At 42.8% G+C, this 18,400-nt stretch overlaps 1 protein-coding gene across 1 annotated transcript in view; it reads right to left on the reverse strand.

Annotated features, from left to right (window-relative positions):
• The window catches only part of Atg2b (autophagy related 2B), a 70,097-nt gene that overhangs the window by 39,961 nt on the left and 11,736 nt on the right, over positions 1 to 18,400 (reverse strand). Inside the window, exons 3-11 of the mRNA XM_032908381.1 lie at positions 12,939 to 13,091; positions 12,147 to 12,249; positions 9,872 to 10,034; positions 7,034 to 7,213; positions 4,781 to 4,877; positions 3,648 to 3,833; positions 2,546 to 2,700; positions 2,353 to 2,455; positions 757 to 1,018 (exon numbers count right to left, since the gene is read on the reverse strand). Coding sequence (XP_032764272.1) covers positions 757 to 1,018; positions 2,353 to 2,455; positions 2,546 to 2,700; positions 3,648 to 3,833; positions 4,781 to 4,877; positions 7,034 to 7,213; positions 9,872 to 10,034; positions 12,147 to 12,249; positions 12,939 to 13,091 — 1,402 coding nt within the window. The remainder of the gene's footprint in view (positions 1 to 756; positions 1,019 to 2,352; positions 2,456 to 2,545; positions 2,701 to 3,647; positions 3,834 to 4,780; positions 4,878 to 7,033; positions 7,214 to 9,871; positions 10,035 to 12,146; positions 12,250 to 12,938; positions 13,092 to 18,400) is intronic.

Consider the following 18,400-nt stretch of genomic DNA (forward strand, 5'->3'; position numbering starts at 1 on the left):
GAAAAAAAGAACAAAAAAAAAAAAAAAAAAAAAGACTGTCTGAAAAAACCAAGCAACAAAAAATTAGTATTTTAAAAACTTCAGTTGATGGGTTCAGTTTCTGTGTCATACTTTCTATCAGAAGCTGTTTCAAACTCTAACGAAACTGGAGGGAACTGTTTTTTTATAATTGTATCAGAAGTCCTATGGTCGGTCCTAAGAGTAGAGTGTCAGGGCTGAGAGTGCAGCTCGGCTGCAGAGCAGCAGCCTTGCACACGTGAATTTGCTCACACCCATCACCTCAGGAGGCGCGAGCAAGACAGCTGGAGGTCCAGAGTTGGCTCAGGCTGCCTCAAAGTTTGAGGCTAGACTAGACTACATCATGAGATTCCGTCACCAAAAACAAATTATATTTGTCCAGACATTATATAAAATATCACTCATTTTACTCATTCTATAAATCCCATACATATTAAAATACACAGTATTGGGGCTGGAGATAGCTCAGCGATTAAAACCAAGCACAGGCTATTCCAGAAGATCCAGATTCAAACCCCAGCACCCACAACTGGCAGTTCACAACTGTCTGTACACAGGACTGTTCTCCCACTGCAGGGACTGTTCTCCCACTGCAGGGACTGTTCTCCCACTGCAGGGACTGTTCTCCCACTGCAGGGACTGTCGTCCATTGAAAACCAGTGCAGAAACAAGGTGAACAGGTGCAGAAGTGCCTATTTGGCTCTTTATGAAGTATCTTTAGTAATCATGAGAGTTCACCTAAGGTGGTCGTGTGAACAAGCTTCTGCAAAGACTGCTCGGAAAGCCTTAAAATCTCCCATTGAAAATATCGCTGGGTCCATCTTTTCTATACAAGAGAAGAAGTCGATGGCCATGCGTGTCAGTGGATTGACGGTCAGAGAGGTTTCCGCTGGAGACAAAGGATCGATGTGAAGCACAGACACCGAGAATATGCCGAGAGCCAACCTGCAGATAAACTCAGGCCTGGATTCATCCACAGAAACAGACCTAGAGGGGAGAGCTGAAACACACAGAGTTATGAGTCAGAATGACAAGACGCTACCTGAGCTTTAAGGAGAGTAGGCCCAGAGCAGTTAGAGTAACAGTAGACATCTTAAATAGACTGCTACCCTGCTGCCTCTGCCATGCAGGATTCTTTCCCTGAAGTACGAGAGTCTATCTCAGTAAGGAGAAATGTGTGGACACATCTTTGTACTATAAAACTGTGTGAGAAAAAAAATCAAGATTAACCAAAATCTGCACACCAAATTCTCCTTTAAGCTTAGTTCAGTTAAATTAGTTCGGTTAAATTTTGAAGAATAAGGTTCAAGAGTGGTAAAGCTGGTAAAGCAATCGCCCAGCATGCTCAAAGTACTAAGTTCAATCCCCAATTCTGGAAAGGGAAATGAAGAATCAAAATTGAAATTCTCTTTTAAACAATATAAAAACAATGAAAAATCAACTGAGCAAGCTAGTGTATGATGATGGAGCACTGCCTAGGCACTGTCCAGTTTCTATGGGACACATGCACTTGTATTGCATGCAAATATAAACACGCACAGACACACGTGTACATAAGCACACCCACACATTCACACACAAAATATACATAAACATGTATGTAAACACACATGCACAATATGCTTACACATGTGTATGCACATGCATACATACTGTGCACTCAAACACACAAATACATATACCATACACATACAAACACACATGAACGCACACATATCACACAAACACAAATCAGATAGTTGACTGAAAGTTTTAAATTGCAATGATGTGAAAGATATTGTATATTTCCCCATAATGTCTATGTATTTAAACGTGTAAAATAATGAGAACAGGCACAGTGGTGCACACCTAACCTAGAACTCAGGAGGTGAAGGCGGGAGGTCCGAGTTCAACTGCGACCAAAGCTCGTCAGCCTGAGCTACATGACCCCCATCTCAAAAACAAAAGGAATATGAATAAGTAACTTTTAAAATATTTTTCAATATTTTCACTGTCCAACTATTCTTTCCTTCCTAAACTTTGTGACTGTCCTAGGCCAAAAGAAACCTTATGAAAGACTCACACACAAAATGTGACAGCACCCAGTTCAGGCTTGCCATGTGCAAGGTCCTGGGTACAATCCCCAGGGACACAGGAAAAGAAGTAGATGAAAAGACAGATAGATAGATAGATGATAGAGACAGATACAGAGATAGATACATGTGGGTAGGTAGACAGACAGACAGACAGACAGATCAGATGTTTATTCTGAAAGGAAGGAGAGAAAAATGGCAAAATACATTATTTTAGATACTCTACTCCTTTAAATTTTCAAAGCCTCCAGTGGAAACTAACCAGCTTTTTGTAAAGACGCCGGGTGGACCAAGTCAGACTGGAATGCTGGCCCTCTTACTGGCTGTTCTTTGTGGTCGGCAAACTCTCCCCAAGTTGGCTGAAGCTACAAAAGATTGGTTTTTTAAATACATAAATAAAGCCTAGGAGCTTAGAAGCAGCTTTTTCAAATCAGAAGAAATTAATAATACGTTACCACAGTAGCGCTTAGCGGAGATCCGGCAGGTGTGTTGGTGTATGTACTAGTCAGCGACAGCTCCAGGTCCATGTGTGGTGGGTCCCCAAGGGGTGGGAGGGAGGACAGACTGTGAGACATGTCCATGTCGGCCATGGAGAAGAAGACTTCCTCTTCTGGAGAGAATGATACTGTCATTGGTGATGCACTCCCCCAGTGTGCCCTGCAAGAAGCCTAGTCACACTTCCGGAACCTCCTTCCAAGTGTGTGAGACACAGCCTGCGCCTCTGCTGCAGGAGGAGCACGCCTGAGCATGGCGCTTCGGAGCACGGTAAACATGCAACTGCACACAAGCAGCCACAGATCAGGCCTCCCCTCGAGTGTTCTCTGGGATTCTATGGCACGCAGCAATACAACAAACTTAGTTGTCACACAGCAGTTGAGAAGTTAAAATTCAGATTTTCAAATGGCATCAGCTTACAGAGGGCCCTGGGTTTGGTCTCCAGCACCACACTGTAAATAATAAAATTCTGTAGCTGTGCTAGTCTCTGGTTCCTTGTGAATATGGCTACTTTCCAGATGAGAATGAGGAACAGAGACATTTAGGACCCTACTGGCAGTTCAGTGCCTTCTCTCTAGCGATTGTCTGACCTTCGTGCAAATCAAGCTCAGGTCTAAAAGTTCTCTGAGTAGGCTTTAACTTTTGATTTGGTCAACGTTTCCATGCCAGCAGACTGTTACTCTTGCTCATACAGTCTGAAACCCCGTAATGTAAAGCAGACTGCGAGGCAGTTAGACCAGCAAGACGGAAAGGCCAGCAACACTTTCTACTTAAGGAACACACTCAGGTGAGCGCACACTGATGAGATGACACGTGTCCCCAAACGGTGTGTGTGTCGGTCTACATTTTACACACCGACTCCCTTAGGGAGAACAGCATTGCTTACAAGATCAAGAAACGGTAGCACGGTGCCTCCTGCTGTGCAGGTGCCAACAGGACAGAACCAATGTCACCCTGCAGGTCTTCTGCTCTCCACTGCAAGCGATTTCACAGTAGCTAAATCAAGTCTAATTCCACATAAGGGAAAATGCAGGTCTAGTATTGGCTACCTGGGCTGCTTACCACGGCTAGAAGGTGTACGAGTTGTTTCTGTCTCATAGAAGCTCTTCTCTGAAGACACGCCCAGAGAGAGGGAATCTTTCCTCAGATAATAACGGTTTAATTCCATCTGAATTCGGTACTCATCTTCCTGCTGCATGGGTCGATTTTTCCTGTCTTTATTAGCTAGCCCAATTTTGCTAGAATTTTCTACAAATATATAAAAGGAAAGCAAAATTAAATTTGTAGTTAGTTACTTAAGCCTTTTTTTCCCAAACCGCACTTATCCAATAACAATGGTAACTTGACCACACTAGCAGAAAATCACTGTTCTACCAATCGGAGGTCTAAGCAGCAGTTTTGAGGGGTTTTTTTTTAAGAATTATTTTCTTACTTTAAAGTATTTCTTTAAAGTAATCTCATAAGAATCTTAAAAGAATCACAAAAATCAGTCATAACTTCTTTAAATCCTCAGTATGCAATCTACTCATCAACAACCTTTATTAAATCATGTTGGAAAGATGAGGGAAATGGGTATAGTCCCTCATCAGCAGTCCCGCCTCAGGGAGTCCCATCAGCCAGTGCGGCCATCATTCTTGTTCCCTAACCATAAAGTTCCCAGCTTAACCATTTTTTTTTTTCTTTTTTTCGAAGCTGGGGACCGAACCCAGGGCCTTGCGCTTGGCAAGCGCTCTACCACTGAGCTAAATCCCCAACCCCAACCATTTTTTATTGGATTTTTTTTATTTACATTTCAAATGTAATCTCATTTCCCTCACCCACTAAGCAACAGTTTTAAGCAAGTAGCCAAGAATCTAAACTCTCACCTCTAGAAAATGAGTACCTAAAAATAATCTGTAACTCACTGTGTATAAAAATTACGGTTTTTTTCCCCGTTATATGAAATATTAAATACAATGTTACCCAACCAAAGATACAAGCCAAAACAATTTCTAAAATGAATGTGGCACAAATAATCTAAATGCAAATTCAAACCACAACACAATATAAAAGATGCAATCTAATAAAGTAATCAGGATATCTACTTACAATACACTTTAATGTCACACACCCCAAAATAATACATGCTCATCTGTGTCCTGTAATTTTCCTAAGAGTTCCAAGAATTACAGGTATAACCCAGCGAGGATACTTGCCTGGTCCAGCAATAGCTGCTAACATATCCAGAAGGAGGTGTACCTGCCTCGGTGACAGGAATAGATGGAAGGAGTCTATCTGCCCATCGACATCCAACTTAAAAACATAAAGCAGTTGAGAATGAACACATCACAGGCTCATCAGCAGGCACTGGGGAGAAGTTAAGGCACTGACAGTGTCACCCCGGTCTTGGGCAGCTTCACCTAACATTATTAATTCACACAAGCTCAATAAAAAGGCATAAGGACCTGCAACTGTTGCTGCAGGAGGGAAAACCCTGATAAACTCCATGTCAGAGTCCAGCATCATACTGTCTGTCTATCTCCATGTCTTTTGGAGACCAGAGAACACATGGAGAATACAGCATCATCCCCCTTCAGAACAACCAAATCCTCAGAACCAATTTATTCGGAGTTTATGGGCCCAGCTCAGTCACATGGAGACGGCACAGTGCGCCTGGAGGATGCCTATGGGGCTGCAGCCTGCCTTCTACACACAGGCTGGAGGGCACAGCGGAAACCCAGACAGAAAACAGTGCTAATGAGCGCTTCCCTTCTTGTTCCCTGCACACACTTTCCCTCCCGTCTGTCTCGTTGTGTCTGGTGAGCACTGAGCCATCACCTAGCCTTCCTCTCTAGTTATTACTGTTTCTGCATTATAGACAAGGAGACTGTTCCACAGAGCAAAATGACAGCTCCCCAGCAGGTCTGAGCCTAAGCAGACACAAAGGCAAAGGCCCTTCCCAGCATGGCCACCCATGGCACTCCTCAGCTGAGTGTTTGCTGACACCCAGCCATATCCTTAAGTAAAGCTGGGTACAGTGGGGAAATGTGTTACTGGACAACTTTGTTTCTTGGATTAAATCATACTCTAGTTTTATTAGAATGGAAAATCAGGTGTTGCATTTCTAATTGTCAAAGAAATATTTCATTAACGGTACATTCTGAATTTGGAATTCAAAGTACTCGCTGCTTTCTTTTGGAGCTAGAGAACACTGATAATAACTCAGCATTTCCCATTCTGTAATGTGATAACAAATTTCTCTAAATTCAACCAAGGCTGTCCCCTTCTTTTCTACCAACATTTTCTCCAAGCATCCACTGGAACTAAATGTGTAAGATGCCACAGACCCAGGACAACTCTCTCAGGCACGAGAGCACTGAAGGACGTCGGAACACACGCTCAGAGACTCAGGTTTAAGAACACTGAAGAGACTGAAGTTCTAATCTGGCATGCTGCCCTGCTGGATCATTAGGAGTTCCATTTACAAGCTCAGTGCTGCCCAGTGCTGATCTCCAGAACTTAATGTTTCCAGATAATAGTCATCTCTTTACATTAAACAAAATATACATAAATACTCAAGTAACTATGTAAAAACATTAATGTACACAACAAGAACAATCTTGTCTCCAAATACTCAAGACTGGCTGGAACTGGAACACAATGCCATCACACAAAAGTGCTACTTAGGGGCTGGAGAGATGGTTCAGTGGTTACGAGCACTGACTTCTCTTCCAGAGGTCCTGAGTTCAAATCCCAGCAACCACATGGTGGCTCACAACCATCTGTAATGGGATCTGATGTCCTTTTCTGGTGTGTCTGAAGACAGCGACACTGTACTACTCACATATATAAAATAAATTAATTTTTAAAAAAAAAGTGCTACATTTTCCTCTGCCCCTTAATATGCAGACCTCTAAAAGCAACAGTTACACAAATCTAAAGGCAGTGTCCAAAACTTTACATCTGCATAAAAATCAAAGCTTACAAATGTAAAGAACTGTATCTAGCCAAAACAGAACCCATGAAAGTTTCTTTAAGAAATGGCGCGTGTGGGTTGGGGATTTAGCTCAGTGGTAGAGCGCTTGCCTAGCAAGCGCAAGGCCCTGGGTTCGGTCCCCAGCTCCAAAAAATAGAAGGAAAAAAAAAAAAGAAAAGAAATGGCACGTATGCTCCCCAAAGACATACACGAGCTGGTTACCCAAGGATGTTGTCACAGCAGGGCCGTCCCTCAGCACGTACAGCTACCTACAATATCTGTTCCATTAATAACCTCCTTAGAAGCTAGCAAGGGAAAGACCTTCCTGAGAGAGGGCAATTCATAAAACGGCAGGAAGACAAAGGCAGAACACTGACAGTCAGGATAGAAGCTCACTTGCTCACAGAACAGCTCTCAGCAATCGACCACCACACATCGTCCGTCGTATAGACTAAATACCTGAAGTTTGGAGGAAGAAAACAAAAATACTGACCTTGGCTCCTGGAAGCACTTCGTTCTGTTTTAAAGTGAGACTCAACCCCAGCCTGCCCAGTAGCCTTCCAATCTGCACTGGATCGGACGGTGCTATCTCAGGTAAAGTTCTAGTCAGTTGTGGGTGTGGCTCATAAACAATTTTGGGGTTCCAGCTAGGTGACAGCTTTGGCTCAGTTTCCTATAATAAGGCAATAAAAGTAAGTTTAAAATATTTTAGCATAAGTACGTCAGGATGTGAGAGATAAATATCATCTTGAGAAAACAGTATTTAGTCCAGTGGTGGTGGCACACCTTTAATCGCAGCAGAGGCAGATGGTGTGTGAGCTCAAGGCCAGTCTGGTCTACAGAGCGAAGTTCCAGACAGCTAAAGCTACACAAAGAAATGTCTTGGAAAAGGGTTGGGATTTAGCTCAGTGGTAGAGCACTTGCCTAGCAAGCACAAGGCCTGGGTTCGGGTCCCCAGCTCCAACAAAAAAGAACCAAAAAAAAAAAAAAAAAAAAAGAAATGTCTTGGAAAACAAAAGAGAGAGAATCAAGTATTTGGCCAAACTGCATCATTACATTGCCTTGTAGCTAAAATGAAGCACTACTGTGTTAGCATAGCACCTAGATATAAAAATGAATCATGGGAAGATTTATAAAAACACAACAGAGTCAGCGAGATGGCCCAGTGGGAAGGCACTTGCCACACCTGGGGCCTGAGTCAAATCCTACAGTGCACATAACCATGGGAGAACTGACTCCAGCTAGCCTCGGGGCTCCACACATATGCCTCCAAATACACTACACACAAGCTTGAGTGCGTGCGTGCGTGCGTGCATGCGTGTGTGTGTGTGTATGTGTATGTGTGTGTGTGTGTGTGTGTGTGTGTGTGTGTGTATACAATATTTATTCAAATAAACACAATATAAATAAGAAAACCAAACCAATGTGGAAGTAACACCTGTAGTCCCAGCCTTCAGGAGACTGAGACTAAAAATCACTAGCCAGCAACCTGAACCACACGGTGACAAAGTGAGAGGCTATATCTCAACACACACACACACACACACACACACACACACACACACACACACACACACACACACGGAAGCAAGCCCACACCACAAGAGACCTGAGTTGTGAAACAAAAGGCAAATTATAGAATTACCAACTTATAAAAGAATCCTGTACTCGGCAAAGAATTCAGACCTCTTAATAAGGGGAAAGAAACACTTAAGGAATGGTTCTTGTGCTAATGCTCACTACGATAGGCATTTGTCACGGAAGGCTGAGACACAGCAGGAAGTGCCTAGTTGCTGTGACTTACAAGAAGCAATGTAAGGAAGGAAGGGTTTCCTCTAGGTCCAGGCACACACTGTGCTGGGGAAGGCAAAGGGGCAGGAAGCAGGCGACCATGCTCAGTGCTCAGCTTTCTCCTTTTTCTGTGGCCTGAAAGCAGCCCATCAAATGACATCACCCACACTTCAGGGGGCCCACCCACCTAATCATGCACACAGACTCCTCACAGGCATGCCCGGAGCCTTGTTCCACACTGACTCCAAACCCACCAAGACAACTAGACCGTTCATTCTACCTACAGATATACAGGAAGCATCTCTCCATTAACTAACAAGCAGCAGGCTGGCGGGACAGGCAGAGCTTTAGGGGCTCAAGGCTGGTCTCTGATACATTGGCTGAATATTTGTGCTAATCAGATCTGCTGAACTCATTAGTGGATGCTGTATTCAGGAAAATTTAAGAGTCCCCAGCTTCTTTTTTCCTAGAAGAGATTCACGAGTAGCCCAGACTGCCCTCAAACCTGAAAGACTCTTTGTCAACCTCTCAAATGCTGGGATTAAGGTATGCACTCCCACCACCATAGTGGGTTGGCCTAAAGCTGCTAACTGTCCCAAATTCTAATGCTAAATTAGCATTAGACTGGTAATCAAGACTGGTTACCCCAAAGGTGAGACACTGAGTGACTCTGCCCCCAGTTAATTGTGATTGGTAAATAAAGATGCCAATAGTCAATAGCTGAGAAGAAGAGACATAGGTGGGGTTGGTTTTGCAGGCATGGGAGAGAGAGGACCATGATGAGGAGGAAGGATATGCAGGTGGAGGAAGAAGCCACCATGGGTTAGCTGAGCCATAAAAACATGGCCCTGAGGGCTGTCCAGTTGAAGTTAAGAGCAGCTCAAATGGAACATAGAAAATAGTAAGTAGGGCTGGAGAGGTGGCTCAGTGGTTAAAAGCACTGTCTGCTCTTCCAGAGGTCCTGAGTTCAATTCCCAACAACCACATGGTGGCTCACAACCATCTGTAATGAGATCTGATGGCCTCTTCTGGCCTGCAGGTGTACATGCAGGCAGAACACTGTATACATAACAAATCTTTAAAAGAGTAGTAAGTCATAACTCAGGGTTATCCACAGGAAAGTAGATTCTAATAGCACGGAGGGTGACAGCTCCCAGCTCCTGCGCTGCTTAAGGCATACTGTGAGTATGAAGGCCGAGTGGGTGTGAGCTTTATCCGAGGACTCAATAACCAACGGTAGAGTAGAAACCCTGGGCCAGGATCATTAATAATTTCTGTGACACCCACACCGGGCTAACAGCCTTTATTTAAAACTTCTAAAAATCATGACTATGTTTTGAGTTGTTTTGTTCGTTAGGTTTTAGTCTGGTTTTTGAGACAGCGTCTCATACACATACAGCTCAAGGTGGCCTTGAACTCACTGTCTAAGGATACCCTTGAATCTCTGATCCCCTAACTCTGCCTCCCAAGTGCTAGTGATGGGACCTAGGTCTTCACGGATGCTAGGCCAGCCCTCTGAGATTGGGCTTCATTCTCTTACCACTGGTGCGGTTGGGCACACGGGGGAAGACTTTGCTGAAGCAGAAAACTCATCCCAGAAGAGAGCCACTCCTGACAGCTGCAGCAATTTATGGGCAAAGGCCGTGGGCTGCTGCACGTCGACTCCTGAGGACTCATCAGCAGCTTCGTCACAGTACACGGTTCTGAAAGGTACAAGAGGGCACCTGTATAGACTCCTGGGGACGCACTTGCAACAACTGTCTGAAGGAGGGGTGTTTCTAAGATAAAGGGACATTTCATGGCTAGTGCCCCTAAGACTATGCCTATAGTAAGAATGCTTGTAGCCCGGGGAGGTGATGGATGAACAAGGACTTCAAGAGCTGCCTGACCTACACAAAATTCTGTCTCAAAAGAAGTTTGTTTTATCAGGCGTGTTGACGCACTCCTTTAATCCCAGCACTTGGAGGCTGAGGTAGGCAGCTGGATATTTTCAAGTTCCAGACCAGCCTGGTCTACAAAGTGAGTTCTAGGACAGCCAGGGCTGTTACACAGGAATCTTTGAAAAAAGAAACAAACAATGAACAACAACAAAGAAGTTCTTTTGTGGGCTGGAGAGATGGCTCAGCGGTTAAGAGCACCCGACTGCTCTTCCAGGGGTCATGAGTTCAATTCCCCGCAACCCCATGGTGGCTCACAACCATCTGTAAAGAGATCTGATGCCCTCTTCTGGTGTATCTGAAGACAGCTACAGTGTACTTATATATAATAAATAAATAAATCTTTAAAAAAAAAAAAAAAAAAAAAAAAAAAGAAGTTCTTTTGTTCCTGAGGTTTGGACTCAAGAGATCACTCGGCCTCTGACTCCCGAGGCTGGGACTAAAGGCGTGCACCACCACCAGGAATTATCTAGATAATTAAAATCGGGAACAAAGGGGATTAGTAAAGAGTGGAAACAGTACAGGAGAGAATAACTGTGTACGCTAAAATACAGTATGTGGGGATATGAAAATACAATCACTATTATAATTAACACTTTAAAGTCTACAGCGTGTTGGTATCGCTGCACTAAATATTTAAATAAGTAACGTTTTCACAAAGGGATAGACCTAAAATCTAAAAAAGACAACTATGGAACTCTTAAATTTCAGGGGAAAAAAAATTATTAACTGCCTAAGGTTAACCCAAGGGGAACAATCCCATCTCCTTCACAAAACTGAGAGTCCTGCTATGTAGCCCAGGCTATCTCTAACTCCCAGCACCCTCTTACCCTCCCAGTACCAGGATTACAAGCATAGCCTCATGAAACTCTCTTGGTAAGGGAGACCCCATTTGTTTCCATGTCAGAACAAAGAATGACTTTGTCTTGAATTCTTGTGTTAGCAATCTCTAGTTTGGTAACATGGTTCTAATTGAATGTTACTGTTTTACTATTCCGCCTAAGGTAATGCACCCTAATTCCAAAGATTTGTAGCAACAGCTACTTTACTCATAGGTGTATCTTTCTTAAAGATTGAAACCACAACAAAAACAAAAACCCCAAAACTATTCAAGTCTTGGTAAAGGCCTCAAATACAAAGCATCTTCAATATTCAACATGTGTTGTTTTCATTTATGTGTTTAGGTATGTATGTGTGTCTGTGTGAGTGTATGTCACATATGTGACGACACAAGAGCACACTGGATCTCCTGGAGCTGAAGTTACAGGCTATTGTGAACTGGTCTGCATGAGGGCTGGATCTGAACGCAGGTCCTCTGGAAGAGCAGGAAATGTTCTCAGCCACTGAGCCATGTCTCCTGTGCCCCTCAATGTACATTTCTGTGAGGAGGCCATATAACATGGCCACAGTTGAACGATTACTACTTCAAATCAACACTGTCAGAGCTCCAGTAAGAGACAACATGTTTGACTTAAGTAAACTGTCGTCAGTCAAGAACTTAACATTAAAACAATCCTCACAATTCCTCAAAGGAAACAGCACCATCATCCATTTTTACTGAAGCAGTACCAAGCCAAGCACCACAAATTGAGTCTTTCCCATTACCCAGATGCACCTAAGTACTGCTGTGCACATGCTGTGAAAGAGCGTCAACATGGTGGCACTCAAGGTAACAAGAGAACTGCGTAGGCCAGGCCAGCATAGCCCTGGACATAACCACACCCTGCTGGGGTTCTGTGTGGGATGAGAGGACACCTCAGAGAGCAGTGCTGCACTCTGAGATTAAGCTATACATTAATTCAGCATTGCTTCAGTCTCCAGCATCCTCAAGTGTAATGTCAGAGTCAGAGTGAGTTTTCAGACACGAAATCATCTTACCTGTCCACTCGGATTTCAAGTGCAGCTCCAGTTTTGGAATTTTCTGGCACATGTTCAATTCTTAAAACAGTATCTATAAAAGTGACCTTCACTCTTCTTAGTACTAGAGCAAATAAGCAATTGTCAATGGAAAACCATGTGTACACCAAGTAAGACCCCACCCCAGCCCGCCCCAGCCCTTCCTCCCCTTCACTGCTGGGCCTCCATCCCGCTAGGCAAGTGCTGACCCCTGCGACTTCACCATCCACTTTCAGGAAAGAAACAATTGCTAGTCTGAAAACAAAACAAAAAGCGCAGATATGTTTCCTTCTGAGCACCCGAAGCCTGTATTATGCACAACACACTGGAGCCCATAAGCACATCCCCAAGTGTCTGTGTGAAGCTGACCTGACCTCCAGCTGATCCTCCCGCCGCACAGTAAACTAAGCAAGGAGAACCCTGGGAACCAAAGCACACAACCAAACTGAATGGAGTGTTTAAACAGCCTCCATTCTCAAGTGAAAAGGTAATCATTTTTTAAATAATGTATTTTTACTTCATGTGCTTTGGTGTTTTCCTCCATGTACGTCAGTGTGAAGGTATCAATCCTCTGAAACTGGAGTTACAGGCAGTGATGATCTGCCATGTAAGTGCTGGGAAGTCAATCTGTCCTCTGGAAGATCAGCCAATGTTCTTGACCACTCTCCAGCCCCAGAGAACAGTAATTCTTTTAAAAATCCCACAACAGAATGGGTCTTAGGCCCCAAACCACCACATAAAACCTAGGCTGTGAAGATGGATCACAATGCAAACCTGTCTCGATGGTTTCCGCAAACTTTTCCAGTCCTTCAAAAGGCTGGGATGCTTCTCCTTGCTCATCTGTCAGTTTCTGGCTAAGACACTCCTTTGCCAACTGCATGCTGCTGGTCATGAAGCTTGACCAATACATAGGCTCAGACCCAGTTGCTGCAGAAAGTACAAATAAAACTAAATAACTTCTCAAAGTTCTATAAATATCATTTCTTAAAATATTATATTTATGGTAGATTTTCAACATTATGATGGTACCTGTAAGAATATTCTAGAAATTACACAGGACACTAACTATCACCTTACAACAACAAAAATACAGGGGGGAAAGTCTGTAACATACTCTTATTTCAAGGTTTATTTTTATCAAATTTTAATTTTTATTCATTCAACAAAAACCTAGTAGGTATATTTACTCATACACTGTACCATGCTCAACACCAGAGCGGGAGCAACAGCCACCTGTGTAAAGGGTCAGGCAGTGGATATTCATTTGGCTTTGTGAGCTCTGTGTTCTGTCACACTTGCCCAGCTTTCTCATGGTGCTCAATCAGCGACAGACAGTAACCTGAACAGCACGGCTGTGTCTCAGTGAGAGCTGTGTCTCAGTGAGCTCGGACTAATGAAAACAGGTGGCGGACTCACGTGACCTGCAAGCTGAGGATTGCTAAGCAACTAGAAAGATGGGAAAATCAATTATAAGTATGCATGTTTATCCCCATTAGGAGAGGTAAGACATGTACAAGAATGAGTACAGGTGTCACCAAGAAACACTGTGAAGACTGAGGAAAGCCTACTCTTCCATCTACAGGAGGAGGGAGTCCAGCAGAAGGAGCAAATGACAGCAGCTACAGAATCAGTATAAAGGGAGCACAATCAGAGTGTCTTCAGAGGGACTGGACCCATGAACCCTGAGGACCCTTCCCAGACCTTGCCTGCTGAGGAAATCTATCCCTTTCATTGCTCACATCACTGCAACTACTGCCTCCCAACATGGAACTTAAAAGCCTTTTTAAGGGCTAATTTAAGGGGGGTACTTCAAGGCTCAGCTTTCGAGATTATATATATATACCCACCGTGGTTAAAAGGCAGAGTCAGAGCCAGGACAGGTGGCACAAGCCTTTAATCCCAGAACTAGACAGGCGGAGGCAGGAGGACCTCTGTGAGTACATGGCCAGCCTGGTTACATACTGAGTGCCAGGACAGCCAGGGGATCCTGACTTAAAATAACTAATAATAATAATATGATGATGATGATAAATGATGATGATAAGACAGAAGATCAAATCCTTTTTGTTGTTGTTGGGGGAGGTTTGGTTTTGTTTGAGATAGAATCTTACTATGGACCCAGGGTGACTTTAAATTTGAACTCATTCCGCCTCAGCCACTTGAGAGCAGGGATCAGAAATCTGTGTTACTACACCTGGCTAGATACAATGTGCTTATAAATTAAATTATCAGGAAGCTGGGATGATAGTTCTGTCCATAAAGTTCTTGATTTTAAAATATGAGGAACTGAGTACAAGCCCAAAGCTGGTCATAAAAAGTCTCATATGGTGATCCTAGCACCAAGGAACAGGGAAAGCAAAGCCCTAGGACTAATTGAGTCCAGACTAACAGCAGACCCTGTCTCAAAATCATAAGGTAAATAGTGCAGGATGATGTCATACAGGTGAAGGCAGGTGCAAGATACAACGAGGCGAGGAGGAGACCGAGGAGGAGACGAGAGAGAAAGGAAGAGACAGGAGGGGGAGAGGGGCAGAGAAGCCGTGGCAGGACAAGATGGCAGGTGATGTTAAGATTCTGCTCTGTGTGGGCTGGAGAGATGGCTCAGCAGTTAAGAGCACTGACAGCTCTTCCAGAGGTCCTGAGTTCACTTCCCAGCAACCACATGGTGGCTCACAGCCATCTGTAATGGGATCTGGTGCCCTCTTCTGGTGTGTCTGAAGACAGCTACAGTGTATTATATACATTAAATAAAAAATATTAAAAAAAAAAAAAGATTCTGCTCTGTGTATTTACAGGTTGTTATTAATGTTCTCAAGGGATGGATGGTACCGGGCTTTGTATGTTTAAGTGGGTAATTATATCTTATCAATTGGATCTAAGATTATTGTGTTGTGTGTTCTTTTATGTGAGGGTTTAAGTGTAGGAAAGTGTGCGGCTGAGATGTATTTCCGCCAAGATATCTAGCAGATATCTTGGGGCACCGCAGTGCGGACCTAGCGGGGTAAAAGATACCCATACTTTTTTATTTTTATATTTTTACAACAACAGATAGCGAACCAAGGTGATGGGCAAGAATTCACTAGTAATCCTAAGAGTTGAGAGAAAGTTTTTATTTTCCAAGTAAGAGGAGGCCAGCGCCATGTTAAGTCATGTGATATCTTAAGTGCGGGAATTCAAACAAAGAAACTGGGAAGTAGCCTGGGCTAGCAGGCTGTCAGTCCCTTTCTGTGTGATAAGTAATGGCATCTTAAAGAGTTAGAGATTAAAAGCTACTTTTTAAAGAAAGTTGTTTAGAAAGTCTTTCAGAATACTCATATTCTTTTTAACGTGGGCTCCACGGGAATTTTGGGTTGAAATCCTAGTTAGACAAGCTACTTCTTAATTACAGGTATTATTAAAAGGTGATTGAGTTTGTTTTTAGAAAGACGAGAGTAAAGAGATTACCTGATTCAGGTGGGGAATTTCATCCACGGTTCAGAACTTAGATAGGGAAAAATTAGTCACCACCTCCAAGTAGAGAGTTGTGATGAAATGTCTGTAACACCAGGGAGAGTGAATGCAGGCATATATTATAGAAGTTATTGAAGACAAAGAAAAATCTGTGGCTCCGGGTAGAGAGCTTAACAGATTGAGATATTTTGGGCAAAAGTCGTGGTTTGATGTGTTGCTTATTGATATTGGAATTGATAGAAAGTATTTGTTTTGTTTTATGAATTACCCTGCTAAAGGCCATATGGTTCGTTGATGCCGGCTAGCGAGAGTTTGTGGTTACTTTTGATATTTACCACAACAGGAAACTCAAATTCTCTTAACGTGGGCTCCACGGGAATTTTGGCTTCATTTCCTGCTATCATAGAGTACAAAAGCCTATCAGGCTCATTGTTTAGCTTGCTTCCTTTCTTAAAAAACTGTTTAATCTTCATAATGGGTGTGACTTTGAGTTTTATGGTTATATTATTACTCTGGGAGTGAGTGCAAGATACAAGCTTTTCTGGTTACAGACTAAGGAACACAGTATTTTGGGAGAAAGATTTTTTGTGTTTTTAAAAAGTGTGATTAGGCTCTGGAAACCTCACAGAGTCATATTGATCAGATTTGATAGAGGTAGACCACCTGAAAAAATTAATGCAGGAGAATCAAACAAAAAGATATCTCGATTCTAAACTTTTGTCTTGAGAGTTGTATTTTACAGAGTGTGCCTACTTGGAATCCTGGTCCCAAGGACTTTCAGCTGGGTCCAGTCAGGACACATCAGCTACAGCATTTGCTTCATTCTTCCTACCCCCTACCCCCAAGGATATCTCAACGCCCATGTATAGCTTGAAGAAGTTATAGAGGAGTCATCGCCCCAATTCCATGGACTTTTGGGGGGCTGAAAAAGTGGTTATTCTAAAGTTGTTTTTATGAGGGATTTAAAATTGGTTGTAATTTAACAGGGAGGAATTAGCTAGATTGAATTGTACAGTCATAATCTCATTTGGTAACTAAGCTTAAATCATATCTTTGTTTGGGTATACAATTTATTTGTCAAAAAAGTTTAAAAGTACAAGGTTTAGAGCCATCTTTCTATTGTTGTCATTACAAACTTCCGAGTTGATTACACCTGTGAGTTAAGATTCAAATAGCAGGGGTGGGGGATTTAGCTCAGTGGTAGAGCGCTTGCCTAGGAAGCTCAAGGTCCTGGGTTTGGTCCCCAGCTCCGAAAAAAAAGAACCAAAAAAAAAAAAAAAAAGATTCAAATAGTAAAGTCATGGCTCTGAGTTTGTGAGAGTACTTTCAAGATGTTATTAAGATATAAAGACAACAGTCCAGATTGTCTTATATAGGTAGATGGTTTTCAAAAACGTCAGAAATCCACAAAATTTGAGATTTAAAGTTATTTATCTTTTGTTGAGACATATCTGCTCCTAACAGTTCCCCTTTGGCGGATTTAACGAAGAATTTGAACATCTCTACCTCCAGGTGAGGCAATACTTTGTGGCTAGGCAGCCACTAGACAAAACTACCTGTTTCATCTGCAGACTAATACCGTCCATAAAAGGACAAATTATGCAGAACAGTTGACTAATAAACTCTGCCAAGACAGAGTGATCAGCCCTTCAAAATCTGCATTTCAAAAAGTCTGTCAGTTGATTTTGGGCCAGAAGGCTGAAGACTTGCCCTCACATGTTGCTAACAGGGGACTGTGCTAGTGGAGATTTGTCTCTACAACCTCTCAGTTCTGGAAGCCATGTTAGGCTTCCTTTGTGTATAGATATTTGGTCATTCGCAGATTTCAGACGGGGCTGAAGACTGATTATAGTCTCACAGCCTATCAGGCTGTATAACTCTGATATACATATTTTATTGGATAGTTATCAGATAGTATACAAGCTAGCCAAGATATAATATAGATTTTAAGCCTTTCTTAAGCTGGAATGAATAACTAAATGTTCTGTCTAACTGACATAGTGATGGACTGGGTGTTGAGAATATCATATGCTTTATAAATTGTAGAATGGTAATAACTGTACTCAATTTATTTATCCGTGAAAAGGCTTTTTAACTGGACAAAAGGGGGAAATGTGATGGTTTGCCCTGAAGTTATCTGTATTTTGATGCTAATTCCACTGCCCCAAGTACAGCTGCCTAGTCAAGGACTCAGAACTCAGGTGACTTCACCAGAACCACCTCCCCATTGAATTTGTAAAGTACAGGTGAGGGGCAGGTACAGGATAGAAGGAGGCCTGTCATTGGAGGAGAAGGAAGGATGGGTGGGAGATGGGTTTGAAGGAAGAGGTTTGAAGGAGAGAGAGAGAGAGAGAGAGAGAGAGAGAGAGAGAGAGAAGAGAAGAGAAGAGAAGAGAAGAGAAGAGAAGAGAAGAGAAGAGAAGAGAAGAGAAGAGACGAGACGAGACGAGACAGGAGGGAGAGAGGGGCAGAGAAGCCATGGCAGGACAAGATGGCAGGTGATGTTAAGATTCTGCTCTGTGTATTTACAGGTTGTTATTAATGTTCTCTAGGGATGGATGGTACCGGGCTTTGTATGTTTAAGTGGGTAATTATATCTTATCAATTGGATCTAAAAATAAAAAAAATAAAAAAAAATACAACGAGGCCTGTCACTGGATGAGAAGGAAGGATGGGTGAGGGAAGAGGAGAAGACTGGAACGGGAGGTGGGAGATATTAAGATTCCTCTCTGCACATTTACAGGTTGTTATGAATATTTTTAAGGGATGGATGTGTACAGGGTTTT

The sequence above is a fragment of the Rattus rattus genome, chromosome 7 (assembly GCF_011064425.1).
Source record: "Rattus rattus isolate New Zealand chromosome 7, Rrattus_CSIRO_v1, whole genome shotgun sequence".
NCBI classification, from domain to species: domain Eukaryota; kingdom Metazoa; phylum Chordata; class Mammalia; order Rodentia; family Muridae; genus Rattus; species Rattus rattus.